This window comes from Hypoxylon fragiforme (assembly GCF_022984875.1).
Source record: "Hypoxylon fragiforme strain CBS 206.31 chromosome Unknown GGS25scaffold_3, whole genome shotgun sequence".
In the NCBI taxonomy this organism is placed as follows: domain Eukaryota; kingdom Fungi; phylum Ascomycota; class Sordariomycetes; order Xylariales; family Hypoxylaceae; genus Hypoxylon; species Hypoxylon fragiforme.
Genome location: NW_026054758.1, coordinates 3,190,442 through 3,206,325, shown reverse-complemented (window position 1 = coordinate 3,206,325; position 15,884 = coordinate 3,190,442). Strand labels below are relative to the sequence as shown.

General features: G+C 47.6%; 6 protein-coding genes across 6 annotated transcripts; 3 read left to right on the top strand and 3 right to left on the bottom strand.

The window, feature by feature from the left end:
* GGS25DRAFT_483084 (uncharacterized protein) lies at positions 1-2,923 on the bottom strand. Its single transcript, XM_049260325.1, has one exon. The coding sequence runs from the start codon at positions 2,832-2,834 to the stop codon at positions 546-548; it is 2,289 nt and encodes a 762-aa protein (XP_049119299.1). The 5' UTR covers positions 2,835-2,923; the 3' UTR covers positions 1-545.
* A 190-nt stretch (positions 2,924-3,113) lies between these two features.
* GGS25DRAFT_199872 (uncharacterized protein) lies at positions 3,114-4,909 on the top strand. Its single transcript, XM_049256787.1, has 2 exons — positions 3,114-3,479; positions 3,538-4,909. Exons 1-2 carry the CDS (start codon positions 3,323-3,325, stop codon positions 4,380-4,382), a joined length of 1,002 nt encoding a protein of 333 aa, XP_049119298.1. The 5' UTR covers positions 3,114-3,322; the 3' UTR covers positions 4,383-4,909.
* Positions 4,910-8,058, bottom strand: GGS25DRAFT_199898 (uncharacterized protein). Its single transcript, XM_049256788.1, has 5 exons — positions 7,660-8,058; positions 7,021-7,414; positions 6,778-6,842; positions 6,349-6,595; positions 4,910-6,276 (listed from the first exon to the last, which is right to left on the bottom strand). Exons 2-5 carry the CDS (start codon positions 7,330-7,332, stop codon positions 5,437-5,439), a joined length of 1,464 nt encoding a protein of 487 aa, XP_049119297.1. The 5' UTR covers positions 7,333-7,414; positions 7,660-8,058; the 3' UTR covers positions 4,910-5,436.
* A 2,722-nt stretch (positions 8,059-10,780) lies between these two features.
* Positions 10,781-12,885, top strand: GGS25DRAFT_199808 (uncharacterized protein). The gene is made up of 2 exons (XM_049256785.1): positions 10,781-11,250; positions 11,317-12,885. The coding sequence occupies exons 1-2, from the start codon at positions 11,178-11,180 to the stop codon at positions 12,684-12,686; spliced, it is 1,443 nt and encodes a 480-aa protein (XP_049119296.1). The 5' UTR covers positions 10,781-11,177; the 3' UTR covers positions 12,687-12,885.
* GGS25DRAFT_199799 (uncharacterized protein) lies at positions 12,885-13,386 on the top strand. The gene has a single exon (XM_049256784.1). The coding sequence runs from the start codon at positions 13,084-13,086 to the stop codon at positions 13,336-13,338; it is 255 nt and encodes an 84-aa protein (XP_049119295.1). The 5' UTR covers positions 12,885-13,083; the 3' UTR covers positions 13,339-13,386.
* On the bottom strand, positions 13,387-15,811 carry GGS25DRAFT_199839 (DNA/RNA polymerase). The gene is made up of 2 exons (XM_049256786.1): positions 15,403-15,811; positions 13,387-15,240 (listed from the first exon to the last, which is right to left on the bottom strand). The coding sequence occupies exons 1-2, from the start codon at positions 15,490-15,492 to the stop codon at positions 13,435-13,437; spliced, it is 1,896 nt and encodes a 631-aa protein (XP_049119294.1). The 5' UTR covers positions 15,493-15,811; the 3' UTR covers positions 13,387-13,434.
* Positions 15,812-15,884: the final 73 nt, after the last annotated feature.

The window sequence follows — 15,884 nt, the reverse complement described above, 5'->3', positions numbered from 1 at the left end:
CTATTGCATTCGTATACTTGTCCTTCACCCCAACTCATTCAATCCTTGCAACTGGCCCTGCCAAGCAAAAAGTCTCATGTGGCTACAATGGAACCAAGATTGTTCTGTACTCGGAAACCACTATCAACGCTAATGCTGGCCAGAACCCGAGTCTACCCTAGACATCTAGGTATAACATTGGCTAAAGGGGGAATCAGATGGTGAAGAATGTCAAGGCAGACATGGAAGTACTCCAAGCTTCAACCACTCAATAGCGGCCATCGTATCTGAGTTATTGTCTCTGTCACATCTGAGCACCAGTCGCCAAAAGTTCTAACCATTTTAGTCTCGATGAAATTCAGTTGTTGGTACTTTTTTCCTCGGAGACTACCTAGTATTTGCAGACAATGGTAACCGATAAATCCGCGGGGGGGAGGGGATACATGCACAGGTAAGCGTCAAGTTGATATATCGTCTGTTATTGCATATGGTACATATCACGTGTGAAATGCACACGATTAGGGAGTTGGTACAATTCAAAAATAATCGATAGGGGTTTGTTTATTTCAGAACGACGCAGACGTAGGGCTGGCGGCCTGGCTTTCTCGTCTACGCTTCTTCTCAAGCTTTTTCATACCCTTCATACTCCTCCTAGGTCTCGACCGTTTCGATTCGGGTGTGACCCTTGGCTTGTTCAATATCCAGCCATTCATGGGCATACGGTTAGAGATGTATTTGCCCTCCGGGCTGTATACATCCACAATCGGCCAATTTGGCTCGTCACTGTAGTGCTCTTCAAATTCGGGAGGAGGCGAGTGTTTCTTCTTTGCATCTTCGCCTACCGCTTCCAACCTTTCTAATGCCGAAAGCTCTTTTTTCTCCGGAATTTCTTCTACAGGTGGCAGAATTGGCCTTCGCCTCCGCTCATAAAGATCCCTTACGCGTACTTGGGCGGTAATTTCTACCCATCCAACGCCCTCAATTAGAATGTCAGTTGATAGGACTCGATACGGCAGCTGGTCTACGCTCAACCCTATAGCGTTCTTCCTGGTTAACGGCCCAGTACGTTGTTTCGTCACATCCCATCTTAGCTCGAAAGAACCTGCCAGTTGCGTCTTTTCACCAGTTTCCGGCAAAGCTATGCTGTCGACATTGACCTCGCCAGTGTGGTTTTGAATACCAACTGCTTTGTCGGTCCTCGTTACATGTGCCTCGATGGGTGTGAATGCATATGCTAACATGATGGGCGCAGGCTCTCTCGGCGTGATGCGGATGAAGCCACCGAGAAGAAGTGACTGGCTCGGCCTAAGAGTCATTTGCTCTGGTACGATGCGGGAGCGCATGATCAAAGACAGGCGATGTTCCGGTTTGACATACTGTTCAAGGCCAGTACGCTCTAAACCAGGGAGGTCAATTAATTCCCCTCGGCCGTTACCAAATGGAATGCGGATCGGTGACGCCGTGGTACCCGGTAGATCGGAAACCAATGGCATTTCCGGATAGTTCGTCTCCTTGGGCGCAGGTGGGAGGAGGGAAAACTCGTCAACTTCCTCTTCAAATTGCTCTATTTGTTGAGTGTCCAAGTCCTCTTGTGTGGGAGGGTTAGGTTGTGTTTGCGCCTCTTCTGTTACTTCTGCTTCCCTTGGTCGGCTTGCGTGCAAGTCAACTGTGATCTGATGCCTTGTAGGCATCGCATTCATTCTCCCCTTGGGGAAAACCGCTTCGAACAGTTGACTCTTTCCAACATTGGCTTTTCCAACCATCCAACCAGCCCCCCCTCGTTTCCAGATCTCTTCCTTCAGTTCTTTAGTCCACCAACTTCGGGTTGAGCTAACAGCTATCAAGTTACCCAAACGCACGTCACGTCCGCTTCGTCCGAGAGCATCTCGAAGTACTTCTTGTAAGTAGGGAAATAGGTTGTCTACCTGAGGTTTTGTCGGTGCCAGCAAGTCGCATCGCGTTATCACAAAACTTAGTTCCGTTTTCTGGTTGGCGTAAAACTTGCCAGCTCTGGACCGGCGATTTTTCGTTCTCAAGGGCATAGATTTGAGTAGTTCAGATAGTCTTGGCAACAGAGACATTGGGAAATCGGCGGCGTCGAGGACATGGTAGACATGGTTATATTTATAGGGCGACTCTTCAAGAGTATCTCTAATGGCATCCAAGGAAGGGTGATATATCGACTCTGCAGTGTGATTATGCAGTAGAAAGTGGCATCTATCGCATGTGGGTACCTTTGGAGGCGGTCGTGGTTGGGTTGCTGGCGGCGTTAGACTCGTCATGAGTGCTTCCACATCAACCCCTTTCTTTGCCAACTCCTCACGATCAAGATGCTTCAGCGCATTTTCAACGACACTTTCCTCTAGCTGAGACCGTCGGTCTCGACTAGGTATGCTAGGATTAAGAAAGTTTCGAACGGCTTTGCGACCAAGATCAAAGTATCCAGGTTGGTTTGGAAGGGTGGTTTGCGACAAAGCACCACAACCACGACATTGCCTAGGTAATTTTTTGATAGGCAAATCCTGGGGGATAATTTCACTGGAGGTCTCAGTAGAGGTCTCAGTAGATGTGGTATTAGAGGAGGAAAAGGCTTCCTCGTTTAGGACATTAGGGGCATTAGGGGCATTAGGAACATCTGGGATGTCTAGGACATCAGGCTGCATATGCAGGCAGCGTTGTTGTATCCTCCATCGTGGAGTTGGTAGCGGAGACGAGGATGCGACAGCACCTATTCTTTGGCGACGTGATGTAGCGTTAATAGCAGGACAAAGGAACAAAGGTAGCTCAACTGCTCTTGAGTGTTCGGTGATGTTTAGTGCACTGTTGAGCCATCTCGATGACAAGACACGGTGCATCTTATTGTTCGAGGGAATTGGCTTTGAAGATTTGACAGCAAAGAAGGATAAAAAAAATAAAAAAAATTATATAATATAGAAGTTTGAAGATTTGAAGATTGAAATTTTTGGTACTAACTATACCCTGCAACTGCGTTCTTGGTACTCCACTAATAAACTTTATAGTCCCTGATCTGCATTTCTGTAATTCTTATCGATAACCCCACGTGCATATCATCAACTTAGCCATAAACTTAGCCATAAACTTAGCGGGCTTCTCCGATAGGTGCTACGTCAATCTTTCAATTATTTGACAAATTGACACAGCTGTCCTTCTTCTTAGACAACAATACTACCTATGTACTAATAGTACACCTTGGAACCTTCACAATACACACTCCATCCTCCATCCTCCATCCTTGATACTGGATACCCTCGACATCGTCCTCGCAACTTAATTCAAATCCACTGCATAATTCATTTAAAATTAAACCTAGACCACAGTCAAAATGACGGAAGGAATACAGGTTGATGAAGATGCCGCTGCTGCTGCGCGAGCTGCAGAGCAGACCCGTATACGCAAGGAACGTCGCGAAGCCAAGATCAAGGGTAGCGCATCTACACGACTCAGCAAGATCACTAGCCTAGGTGGAGGCATACAAAGGGGTAATAAACTTCCCAACTTTGTCCTGTCATTTCAATTCATTCTAACACAAATGTATAGCTCCTGAACCTCAACCATCATCTGAAACCAGCACGCCAGAAGCAGCTGCCACTTTAACGACAGCTTCAGAGCAACACGGAGATCCAGAGGAAGTCGATATATCGCAACACTACTACGAACCCGGCACCACTGCTCGACCTGAGCTTGGCGATTTGCCAAGCAACGTCTCTGAGGCCCAATTACGCCAGATGATGCTTGGCCTCAACCACCCATCGTCAGCTGGCGCCACCCCCCCGATGCCTGGCATGGAGGGTATGGAAGAGGATCCCATGATGAAAATGCTCTCGCAAATGATGGGTGGTATGCCGGGCGGCCCTGGCGCTGGCGGTGCTGATGGCGCAAATCCATTCGCCGGAACACCTATGGACGGGCTATTCGGCAACTTGAGCAAGATGAATGGCGGCGCCAACCCCATGCAGCAAGCGCAACAGGAAGCTGCGAACAAGACGGCGAACCTCTGGCGCATCCTGCACGCCGTATTCGCGCTAGGACTAGGCCTCTTCCTAGCATTCACAACCACCTTCACAGGTACCCAAAGCGAGCGCGAGCACGCGACCATCGCCAATAAATACTCGGACCGTGAAGACAGCATCGAGCACACGCGTGCATACTTCTTTTACGTGTTCTCTACCGTCGAGGCGTTGCTACTCACCACGCGATACTTCCTAGAAAAGGACCGAGAGCCGCCTAAGGGCTGGATGTGGACAGTCAGCGGCTTCTTACCTGGACCGATCAAAGGCTACACGCAGCATGCGCTACGCTACGGACGCATTCTGGGCACGGTGCGAAATGATGCGTTGGTTTGCGTATTTGTGTTGGGAGTCTGTAGCTGGTGGAGAGCATGACCATGAGGGACTATTGGTACTGCATATAGGGAGGTTATGAAGATTGATGTTAATGATAGAGGCATAGCCAGTAATACAACGCGAGAATAATTAATAACCCACCGTCTTCGTCACGGCCGAGTGTTAAAACAAGAACGACATAAGTGGGAGATCTCATACTGATATCGCGATAGGGGCATTTCTTATTAAGTACATCATTATAGCGTCAGCTTGGAATAACGCTTCTTCCACTTGGCCTCTTACACGCGAAGCTTGTTGAAAAACAGAATAGGGAGAAAGAAAAAAGGAAAGACTTACCCGCCATCTGGGGAATCGGACCCCAGAATCCAATGGTCGGTTATTGTAGTGGCAATTGAAGCATTGACTTTATATACAGTCTAAGAGCAAATTCGACGAACCGAACCGCTAGGCCATACCAACCTGGCTACCAGATGCACTTGCTACTTTGGTTTATATATTTTCCATATCCTGAGCTCGGGCCAAAGCTTGGGTGCGGTGGCGACAAAGTGTTGTGATGATGGAGTGAAAGCTATGAGTGACTATCTAGGTAGACGCTTGGGAATACTTAAACAGTGATATATTTAGTAGCGTATAGATTATAGACAGGTATCTATCAGACTACGCGTATCACTTGGGTTTTAAGCCGCATATTCCTGTCCCCTTTAACCTTCGGGAAACATGTCAACCACCGGCCCGAGTCTCTGCATCTCGCGGACGGTACGATACGGTTTGAAGGGTTACGGTTGGGGTCTATCATTAATTACACTTCATTGACAAGGCTACTCGTTAACCTTTTACAGGACGTGGCGATATTATAGAAGTCCTGTCGTCATCGCGTTCGTCCATTCATGCCGAATGCTACAACTCTGCCCCTTTTCACCCTAACCCCCCTCCTCTCCTCTCTACTCTCCTTAAGGGGCCTGACGTTCTATCTACAAGCTGACGATAGTCTAATCTATAACTCTAATTACAACAACTGATTAAGCAATGGGGGGGTATGAATATTCCACACGTGGTGTGGGTTCTAACAGATCGGATGTGAAGCAAACTATTATTACGGCTCTAGAACCGAACCCATAACATTCCCCAGTATGCCGCGGACTCTCTTGGGGTTCTCGCGTACGAAGGTAAACACCACCGCCGAGCTGAAGGCGAAGACGAACGTCTCCCTCCACTGCTTGTCGGTGGAGTATCGTCTGGGGAGGAGCGTCGCCAAGGCCTTGGGGGCGACGAAAAGTGCCAGCTCCTTTTGCCGTGCCACCGTCTCGAGGAAGATGCTCCACCCACACATAAAACAGCCGGACCCGACGCAGAGGCCCTCGTCGATCATCTGCCGGCACTTGGTGTCTTTGCCGAGGATATGGGGGCCGATTCTCGTCCGTGCGAGGCACACGCCGTAGTAAAAGAGAGCGATGAACGCAGCCAGGAACGAGGAAGAGCGCGCGGAGGATAGCAGAGATTTCTTAAGGCCGCCTAGGTCCTTTTTGCGGCCCGCGAAGCTGAGCGGGAAATACGTGGCCATGGACCACTTGAAGGAGTTGTAGAAGCGGGAAATGGCGTGGCGCTCGCAGGACGGGCCGCTGCCCATGTGGACCATCTCGCACGGGAACGGGATAGACTTGAAGGGGTCTCCCCACTCCAACGGCCACTTGAAATCCGCGCACATGGATTCAAGCAGCGAGGCCTTCCCGGTGTCTTCGCCATAACGGATTTCGCCGGAACGGCAAAGCCGAAGAGCCTCGACGAGGCGGGGGTCCACGGCAGCCGCTTGCTCGATCCATTTCTGGTATGACTTTGGTAGCTGGAACGGAGCGTAGAACCATGCCCACATGATCAATGAGGAAGAGGCGGCAAATACGCTTGGGTCGGCTATTTTAGCCATCATCGATTCAACCTAGAAGGAAGGAAATGGTTAGCCATGTCATGTAAGCAAGCCCATCTGGATTGCGGATGTCTTAAATCATACCCAAGCCCGCTGGCCAGCCGTGGGCCGGTGCTGCTCCGCTCGAGCCCATAGCTCCCCGACGATCACGTCCAAAGCTCTGGTCGCGGCGAACAGTGTCAGATCCAGAGTTCGGCCTGCCTTCTCTACTTTTACCTGCTTAGACTGGAAGTCGATCGAAGCCGTTTCTAGGAACTCGTCACTCTTGCTCGACTGCAACAGCTGGAGACTCAACCAGGCTGCAACGAAGCCGGACAACCCTCTCGCGAGTCTATAGTAATAATAGTAATAAATATCCAGTTAGCCGTTTATTACATTACCCAGCTGTTAGCTATGCAGCTGCCCTTCTCGGGCTGAGATGCACGCCAAGGGTAGGATACTACTGCCAAGCTTTCCCAATGAAACGTCCTCTTTTTTTTTTCTTCTTTTGTGTGTAAGCGAGCTCGAACTTACCTTTTCTGGACCAGGCTTGTAAGCTGGCCATTCAGGAGACGACTTAGAACTTTACCCAGCAGAACCTTTATAAAACGAGACCAGTAGTTAGCTTTGATGTTCTACGACGACGCTATTCAGACACGTTTGAATCTTGACTCTTTTGAATCTGAAACCTGAATCCAAATCTAGCGAGGGACAAAGGTAAAAAAAAAAAAGAAAAAAAAAAGAGAAAAAAGGCCTAGGTAGAGAATAAGTTCTTGCCTCTAATAATGTACTTCCGCCTACGAGGGCGGCGCAGAAAGCTGGGAATCTTCGAAGTTCTAATCCCCCACGGAGGATACGCTGCAGGGATGCGATGAAGGACCGGGTGACTTTAGCGGTAACAGTACCCTTGCCCTTCCTCCTTCTGTTTACATACTGCATAACTAAGGTGAGGACCCTGGGTGTAACAGCAGAAGCGTAGCCCAAGACATAGGCCCGAATTAGAGGTCTTAGAAGTGGTGGTATGGCATCATCCAGCTTCCGCAGGGCCTTGGGCGGAATAACTAGAGGAGTGGCAGTGGAAGATGACATAGTTACGATGGTTATTAACTATCAACTTAAGAGGTTATAGCGAGTTTGAAATCGCACACAATCAAGTTACGCGACACCGCGTCTTCATGTGGAGTTCGAGTTCTCAGTGTTAGCTGTAGGATCTATTGGATTGGGCTGTAAAAATGGGGGAGTAAGGAATCGGATAATATTCAGGGGCCAAAAAATTAACTTGTTCCAGATGAATTGAGAGGGATTGGTATTGACCGTATTGTAACCCTGAAGAATACAACATGTAGTTTTTTTTTCGAACTATTTAGAAGTAGAATGGGGCTTTGCCTAGGTAGCTTAAAGACGCGATCAACATACCTTTCGAAGGATCCAAGATGCGGCGTGCTAATAATGTCTTAGATCTGTGGCTTTGGTAGGTAACAAAACCGCCTCGCCACAAATCACAAACAAAAATTGGGAACAGTATGCGGCAGCGAGTCGAGTTCAGATGAAGAAGTCCGGAAAGGAGGTTGCAATCGGAAGCTATGCACGCCGAGAAGCTCAGCGTTACGATGCTCGAAAGCCGGGTGATGCGGTAATCGAGTTGAGCGGATGTATGTATGAGGTACCTAGTAGTTTAAGGGGATAAAGTAGTTATGTATGAATTAGGTATTGCTGTTAATAGGTGTTAAATAATAGGTACGCTAAGCAAAAGTTGGTGTTAACCGTGTTATGGGTTACTAGTCGTTCTTTGGCGATTCAGCCGAAGCTGAGCGGCGGTGGTGCCCGAAACAGGCCAGAGTTATACACTTGGTGACTTGGTCGAAGCACAAATTATACATGTAGTTACAGGGAAGCCCGATTTCATGCATGCATGCGACCTTATACCGCATATAACTATCGACTATTATGAGAGAGTAATAAGAGAGAGTAAGAGAGAGAAAGCACCAAAAATAGTCATATGATTTTAATCCCTAAAGCATCGTTAGTTAGTTTCTAGGTAACTAATAGTTGCTGGATGTAGGCGAGTATCCAATTTTGTCACCGAATACCCCCAGGTACTCGCAGGTACTCGCAGAGAGTACTACTAGTAGTAAGTTACTACATAATCAGAGATACGTGTAGTAACAAATACATGTAGTTAACTACTGGGCAGTGGGAGGAATAACTGAGAAGTTCGTCGCGAATCTCGGAAATTTGTGGCCAAGACCCAAGGGTCATACATCTATCTCGGCCGAATTTCCGCCTCCAGCTTCAATTCATAAAAAGATAAATAAGACACAGGAGACTCGCTCGTCGTCGCGCCGTAAACTAGTGTATGGTATTGGGCTGTGCGGAAGAAGATTTGAAGTGCTAGGCCGGCACATTTGGCATATTTGGCACACTTGGCACCGCAGCACTTGGTACCCTACATACATCTAGGTTTTAGAAGAGCAAGGAGAACACATCTTAACATACATTCTGCTAAGGTTAGGGCTGTTACTGTGTAAGTCGGTGGTCGACAAGGTATAGTACGCAACGTGGTCACGTAATCGACGAGGCGTGCTCGGAGCAAACCCCGATGTTCGCTCATAGAGGAGCGCCGACTGTGTTTGAGTTGGTTGACAAGGACGGCGTAACTAATTGGATGGAAATGCCAAGTTTCAGTGTTAGTGGAACACTTGCACTTCCACGAAATACTTGGTGATGTCAGAATTGATCCTTGTTCTTATGAAGCTTTGAACATTCTTTATTATTTCATTATTATATTTTTGAGTGAGAAGAAGACAAGGTTACAGTAGTATAACTATTTCAAGAGATGTTGTTCAGGTATAGGATCATAGGTAGGTAAATAGGTAGGTAAATAGGTACTGGGATAAGTGCTATAGAAACTGAAGGCAAACTTTGAACAAAAAAACAAAAGGAGAAATTTACATGTGATCGCACCTCGGAGCTCCCCCCTCCCCCTTGCCCCCTGCCAAGCTAAGACCAAATTCAATGATGGAAAGTCTGGACACCTGAGCTATGCAATGCAGTTGCTTGAGTCAGTTTAGTCAGTTACGGTTGGTTTACTTGCTTAAGTACATAAAAGTACTAGGGTATGTACCTAGAGTACATAGGTTTTGCATTAAAAGACCCTTTAAATGAGAACAACGGTATTGATTGAATTTATTTCTATATCAAGTTGCAATGGCATACTATGTAACTACGTACTACGCCGTAGTACATATCCAACTACCTAACTACCGTAGTATGGTACGGCATTTGGAATCGTGGAGAAATAGCTCATAGCTAACTTTGATCTAGCTCGATTATTTCCAAGGTCCAATACGTACAGTACCTGAAAGATTATGTTGCTAATCGACTATTCGCAAAAGACTATTCGAGAATAACGGTCTAATAAGAACTTGATACAGCGAAGTGGGCCCGTTAGAAGCGGGTCCCCGATAGGCTTATACCTTCACCTACGCTCTACCCCTCATCTCATTTCGCTACCATTGCTAGGTACATGTATGTACTAGGTTAGTTGATGCTAGTACTCAGCGCCGTGCTTCGCTTCAGTGCTACAATTATGTAAGGATCAATCAATCATGGATGAGCTACCTAATTGGTTTTAGTCCAGTTAAATAAATTAATAAATAAATGTGGCTTATTGGGTTTGCTGCTTTGATCATTGATGCTGGCAAGGCCAGGTGACTAATTACTACAGACCAAAAAAAAAAAAAAAAAAAAAAAAAAAAAAGACTTCTAACGAATAGCAGTTCACTCCGAAGACCTTCTCCTCCGTCATTTCTCCTTCTCTTTAAACCCCGTTACCTTTACAGTTGTGTTACACTACATACTTGACTTGAGGTCACTTGCTAGCTTTGAGTTATCTCTTTCCAGGTTGTCATTCTTGGAGCTTTCCGTTTCCTTTCCCTCCTAGTAGGGTACAATGCCATTGTTGCCGTAACATCTTTATGCACGCAACGACGCCAACGAAAGAAAGGCCCGTCGATCTTTTAGATACATACCTACCTACTGTACCTACCTACCTACCTACCTACCTACCTACCTACCAGGTCCTACTACAGTATTGTACAATACATAATGTACTTATGGGTATGTATGTAGATACATAGCACTACATACTATTACATTAGGACGCTACTGCGACTTACGCTAGACTCTGACCACTTTCTCTCCACAATCCTCCATTTACCTAACCTATCTTACCTTAACCTGCTTTGCCTACCTGCCTACCTGCCTACCTACCTACACTACCTACTTGATCTACTCGACCCTACTTTATTTTACCCTACAGTACACCTACTTGGGTCGACGCTCCATCTTGCTTGTGATCCAAAGCTTGATGGGCTTTTTTCCTTCTAGTCTGATCGAAGTTGACGACGCCCTCGGTTCTTATACTCAGGGGTCAGCCATAGCGTGTAGTCCATTCTACCCGATGATATGCAATACTCCAAGAGATCTATCTGAAGAAACTCCGCTATTATTCCCTGTTTGAACCATTGACCCGGATTGCAGCCGAACAGCCTTGTCGCGACTTGGTTGTAGACGACGATCACTCTCTGCAATAATATACTTATTTAGCTATATACCAGCTCATCCCCGCTGCGGAGGTATACCCCAACCAGCATTATTTCGACTATACCCTCCTGCTACATTCTATAGCCTCTCGTGTCCTCATGTTCTTCATGTCACGCATGCCTAATAGATCCCAACTTCCAACTTCTTCCACAAACCCGTAAAACCTTAATACGATCGTCACTATCCGACAACTAATATCAATATCGCCAAAACATACAACGAGATTCTTTTGGCAAACTGTCGCTCCTTTGCTCTTCGACGCCCATCTCTATAAGCCCAAGCCGATCGCACTTTTCACGATCCCACGACTACGTCGATCAGAAGCACCCATGAGCGCCGCGTGTATACAACGTCCCAAAATGGGTTCTTCACAACCGCCCGACGGCAATGCGCCGTTTGGTTGTACGTCTTGCCTCCTTCTCGTTCATAGGCTACCTACCGTCAGTATGGACTAACCGTCTTTTGTAGATCATATTTCTGATCCCGATTTTCTATTTTTGAGAGCTCCTACACCACCACCGGGAGATCCGTTGTTAAGCCAAGACGATTCTAGACTACTAAATATATTCTTCGAGGACATGACGTCCAATCAATATCCTACTTCCTATGGCGAAGGGCTCAACTTTAGTGAACAGTGGATAAGTCAGCTTCCTCCAGCATTTTTAGGCCATACGACGTCCTTTGGCCAGCAACCTCAACAGCCCTCCGTCTCGTCAATGAACGGTTTGTCCGCCACAACCTTTCAGGATGTCTTCACCTTTGGACAAAACATGATGCCGCCTCCACCTCCGCAACCATCATTGCAACTCCAACACTCGCATCAACACCACCACCAACAACAACAACAACACCATAATATACTAACACCGCACACACCGCACACACCGATCGATCAGAACGCACACGCAGATGTTGCTGCAGTTCTCACATCTCTCCACCATGGACACCAAAATGGACACTCGTCAAATCTCAATGGCGCAAGCCGCTCAACCGTTGTGCCTTCCCCACACAACGGTACTCCTATCGATCAAATGAGGCCGCAAACTCGAAATCAAATTAGCCCCCATCGACATAGTCCTGGTATTCAGAGGCATACCCCGTCGAACGACCCCGATGCATTTTTTAGCGATATGATGTTTGCACCACCGCACGGACTCTCCAACCAAGGGCAAATCGAGTCACACGAGTTGCAATGGGGTTCCGATTCGAGCTTTGCCAGAGCACAAGGTTATGCCCCCCCTGGACACGAATCCAGTGAGCTTCTCGAACAAAAACGATTAGGTGCTCTCAAGGTTTTCTCGATCAGCGAAAGTGCCGCTACCACCCGGCCTTCATCACCAGTAGGCAACGGAGAAAGCTCATCTAATTCTCGACGGGGCAGTAATGTGAATGGTCACGTGAAGGCGGATTGTGACGATCATGGTCCACCAGCTAAACGCCGGAAGAGTAAGAGCAAAACAAAAGAAGAAACTGTGGAAGAAGTAGAGGATCTGTCATCCATACCACCGAAATCCACCGCCAGAAAACGTAAATCGAAAGTCGACTTAAGAGTGACCCCAGATACCCCATCAGCATCCCAAGATACGCCAGGAAAACGGAGGAAGTCTACCGCAGCTTCGAAGCAGCAGCGAGAAAATCTGACGGACGCTCAAAAGAGGGAAAACCACATCAAAAGTGAACAAAAAAGAAGAGGGGCCATTAAAGAGGGTTTCGATGACCTCTGCGAGCTCGTGCCGAATCTCAAGGGCGGTGGCTACAGCAAGAGTACGATGCTTACAATAGCAGGGGAATGGTTAGAGACTCTACTAAAGGGAAACGAGGAATTGGAACGATTATGATCCCACCTATATTACCCAGCGGTGTTTTGGAGGTGTGCTTGTTTTTTCTTCCCACGCCCTCTTCTTTGAGCGTACGAACTCGACGAAGTGGTTGCTTGAGGAACCTGCGATATTATCATATTTGCTTGCTATAAGCCGGAGTTTGCTTGGCTGGATTTTGGGTCACTACGAACCAGGCGATGAACGAAAATCAGAGGGGTGGGAGGGGATTTTGAGCGAGACGGGTGGTCTTTGTCTGGGTTTACAATTTATCACGGTGCATTTTTGGCCTTTTTGATACCTCCGGAGTTGTTTTTTTGGTGGTTCTTTTATATCTTTGGGTAGGGATTTACAAGAGACTGGAAACGTTAGGAACTTTAGTGAGTCTCAAGAGGGGGGAAATGTCTGTTTAAAAAAAATGAAGGAAACGAGAACGAGAACGAGGAAACGGTCGAACTTTTTTTCAATTCTCTTTTTATTTTATTTTTATATTTTTTTTATCTTGCATACTATGGTTCCACAGGCCTTAATTTGCTATGGTTTAATAAATTTTAAACACGAATGGACGTATATACGGATATACATACATACATACATCTCATCCTATCTTACACTTCACCGAGGAAAATGGGCTCAGGGCATTGTGTGTTGTGCGTATTGGGTATCTTGTTAAGTGAAAAGGGGGTCTGGGTTGGGTGTCAGTAGGTAGGTAGGTAGGTCTCCAGCAGACACGAAGACGATAATGAGAGAAAAGCAATCAGTCAGTTACCTAGTCACCAATGGCATGGAATCTTTCGTGTGCCGGTATTGCGAAGACGGGGATGGCGTGTCCGCAGATGTGACAGCGGTAGGACTCATCTTCTTCCTCCCAAGCATCCGCCGCATCCGGGTCTAGGGAGACTGGATCTACTTCCATGGAGAGGTACTCCTCTTCCTCGCTGCCGCCCTTCTCATCTTCAGTCCAAGTAGCATTCTCGGCGAATTCCTCAACATTTGTAGAGGCCACGGGAGCGTCGTTTACAGGCGTGGGATCGTAGACAGTCCATTCCCGCAGCTTATCCTCCTGCGTCCGAAACATGCTTGCGATGTTCCGCCCCTTGAAGCCTGTCGGTCCTCCGTTTCCGCCCTCGCCAGGGCCCGCCACCATCACCATGTTCGTCACGCAGATGTTGATCAGCGCTAAATTCCAGCCCTGCCGCTCTGGATTTAGACGACGGAAAAGAGGGAGAAGGACATCGGTGGCTAGACGTTCACCGATGGCCTCGACGCTTTCGTCCTTGAGATTCAAGACGAAGCTTGGTAGTGACTGACTACGTGAGCTTCGGCTAAAGTTTTCAGGGTTGCCAGATTTAGGGCGCGTTCTCGTTGATAAGCGTAGCGTCTTGGGGTAGGCGGCCCAACATAATTGGTTTGGCTGCTTGCTCGATTGTATTGTCGGGGTAGAGGCGGTGTCAGCGGCTGGGCCGTTGGAGGGATACGCGCTATCGTCGTCTACCGTGAGATCGGTTCGCATACGTCTGACCAGGGAAGTTGATAGGGCGCATAGCTCTCGCAAAATTTCGGCCGGGGTATTTAATGGTCTAGACATATACGTGTCTTCGATGCTGATCTGCGTCGGCACATCGCTCGCCTCCTTGACATCGGAGTTGTCTACGCCATGAAGCAGACTCCAGATCTTCTCACCACCGCCACGCTCTGCGCCGGGACGGTCGAGGATTCGCTCTAGTTGGTCTGCCGACATGAATGGGTATTGGCGAACCTGGCCCACTGTTACCTTGGCTCCTGTGTCCATGTTGTGCGGATCGTACGTAGCAGACTCCTTGGCTGGGATCACGTGGTCCTGGATCAGGTGCGCAATGCGAGAGCCTATACCGGGAACTTTCCGCAGCTTGTGGCGATCCATGAAATTTTGGATGTCATCCTCATGAAGACTAAGAAGCGTAGTCTGGTTCTTTGGCTTATGCACGCTACCAACCATCTTTGCTAACAGCTTGTTCGTCGATATACCACCGCTAGACGTGTACCCAAACTCCTCTTCTATTCTGTGGCGCAGGTGGCCCGCTAGATGTGATGCAAGCATCAGGCGTACACATAGTGGGTTATCTAGGGCCAGGGTGATATCTTCCTGGTTCAAAAAAGGTTCCGTACATCCACAGAACCGCGTACCGTCGAAGACAAAGCCCTTTTCGAGGTCATGTCGAGAAAGCTGAAAGAAGGAATGTGGCAAGGTGTTACGATTCAGCAGCTCTTGGTTGTATGCCACGATATCTGTCACGTCTAAAAACACCTCATCGAGCCCCAAGCGTTCCACGCGGTCATTCCAAGAATAGGATCTCAATACTGACCATAGCCTTTTGGAGACATCGCGGAATGGCGTTAGATCCTCGCCGTTGATGATCACGATCTCTGGACATGCCTTCTTCGCGTCAAAGATCGACGACAGCTTCGAAACCCCTCGGGCCCGAGCTGCGTAATTACATGTAGCTAAGATACTCTTCTGCTTGACGCCTAATGGCAATCCTTTGAGAGCTGGGTTGGCATTCTCGAACACGCTGGCGTAAAAACAGTCGTAGTCCTAACACGTCACAGTCAGCAAGTCATATCATGGATGCCTACTATGTACTAAGCAGATACTAGTGAAATATTTACCTAATAGGAGGTAGAGGCTGAAAATAGAAACAGGAAAGAAAAAAAAGGAGAAAAAAGGGGGTTCTGGGTCAGAGATTTCGGTACTTACAAAATGCAAAATGATGCGGTCCTCGTTTCTCTTAGGAACCTTGGCGGCGATTTTCTGGGCCTGTCCCGAAGTCAACGGCGTTGACTTCATCTCGTTCCATTTTTAGATGGAGAGTAAATAGGTAGGGCAAGTAGCTTACACAACCCAGTGTCTTGGGTACCCAGTCTGAATAATCGGTGACTGTTGGGGGATTGATGAGTGGATTATGGATTCTGACTTTGTTGAATCCTCGGGAAAAGGTTTCAATACGCAAACGAGTCGGAACATTTAAAGTTCGGAGTCTAGTTCAAAGTCTGGAAATTAATCTAGAAAATTTGGTGATATCTCGCGGGCGAGCACGACCTGAGTGACTGCCTGCCTGGCACTGCCTGCCCTAAACGGAGTCAAAATGGAGTCAAATGGAGCTACCCTACCCTGGTACTAGTAGAATACCTACATATGTAGTATCCACCTGCCATGATCTTAAGTGGTTACCTAAGTGG

Coding starts and splice junctions, on each gene's coding strand:
- GGS25DRAFT_483084 (XM_049260325.1), bottom strand. CDS start 2,834: ATGCACCGTGTCTTGTCATCGAGATGGCTCAACAGTGCACTAAACATC.
- GGS25DRAFT_199872 (XM_049256787.1), top strand. CDS start 3,323: ATGACGGAAGGAATACAGGTTGATGAAGATGCCGCTGCTGCTGCGCGA. Junction 3,480..3,537: donor AGGTGGAGGCATACAAAGGG/GTAATAAACTTC, acceptor ACAAATGTATAG/CTCCTGAACCTCAACCATCA.
- GGS25DRAFT_199898 (XM_049256788.1), bottom strand. CDS start 7,332: ATGTCATCTTCCACTGCCACTCCTCTAGTTATTCCGCCCAAGGCCCTG. Junction 6,843..7,020: donor GCGGAAGTACATTATTAGAG/GCAAGAACTTAT, acceptor CGTTTTATAAAG/GTTCTGCTGGGTAAAGTTCT. Junction 6,596..6,777: donor ACAAGCCTGGTCCAGAAAAG/GTAAGTTCGAGC, acceptor TTATTACTATAG/ACTCGCGAGAGGGTTGTCCG.
- GGS25DRAFT_199808 (XM_049256785.1), top strand. CDS start 11,178: ATGAGCGCCGCGTGTATACAACGTCCCAAAATGGGTTCTTCACAACCG. Junction 11,251..11,316: donor CGGCAATGCGCCGTTTGGTT/GTACGTCTTGCC, acceptor CGTCTTTTGTAG/ATCATATTTCTGATCCCGAT.
- GGS25DRAFT_199799 (XM_049256784.1), top strand. CDS start 13,084: ATGAAGGAAACGAGAACGAGAACGAGGAAACGGTCGAACTTTTTTTCA.
- GGS25DRAFT_199839 (XM_049256786.1), bottom strand. CDS start 15,492: ATGAAGTCAACGCCGTTGACTTCGGGACAGGCCCAGAAAATCGCCGCC. Junction 15,241..15,402: donor ACCGCATCATTTTGCATTTT/GTAAGTACCGAA, acceptor GTGACGTGTTAG/GACTACGACTGTTTTTACGC.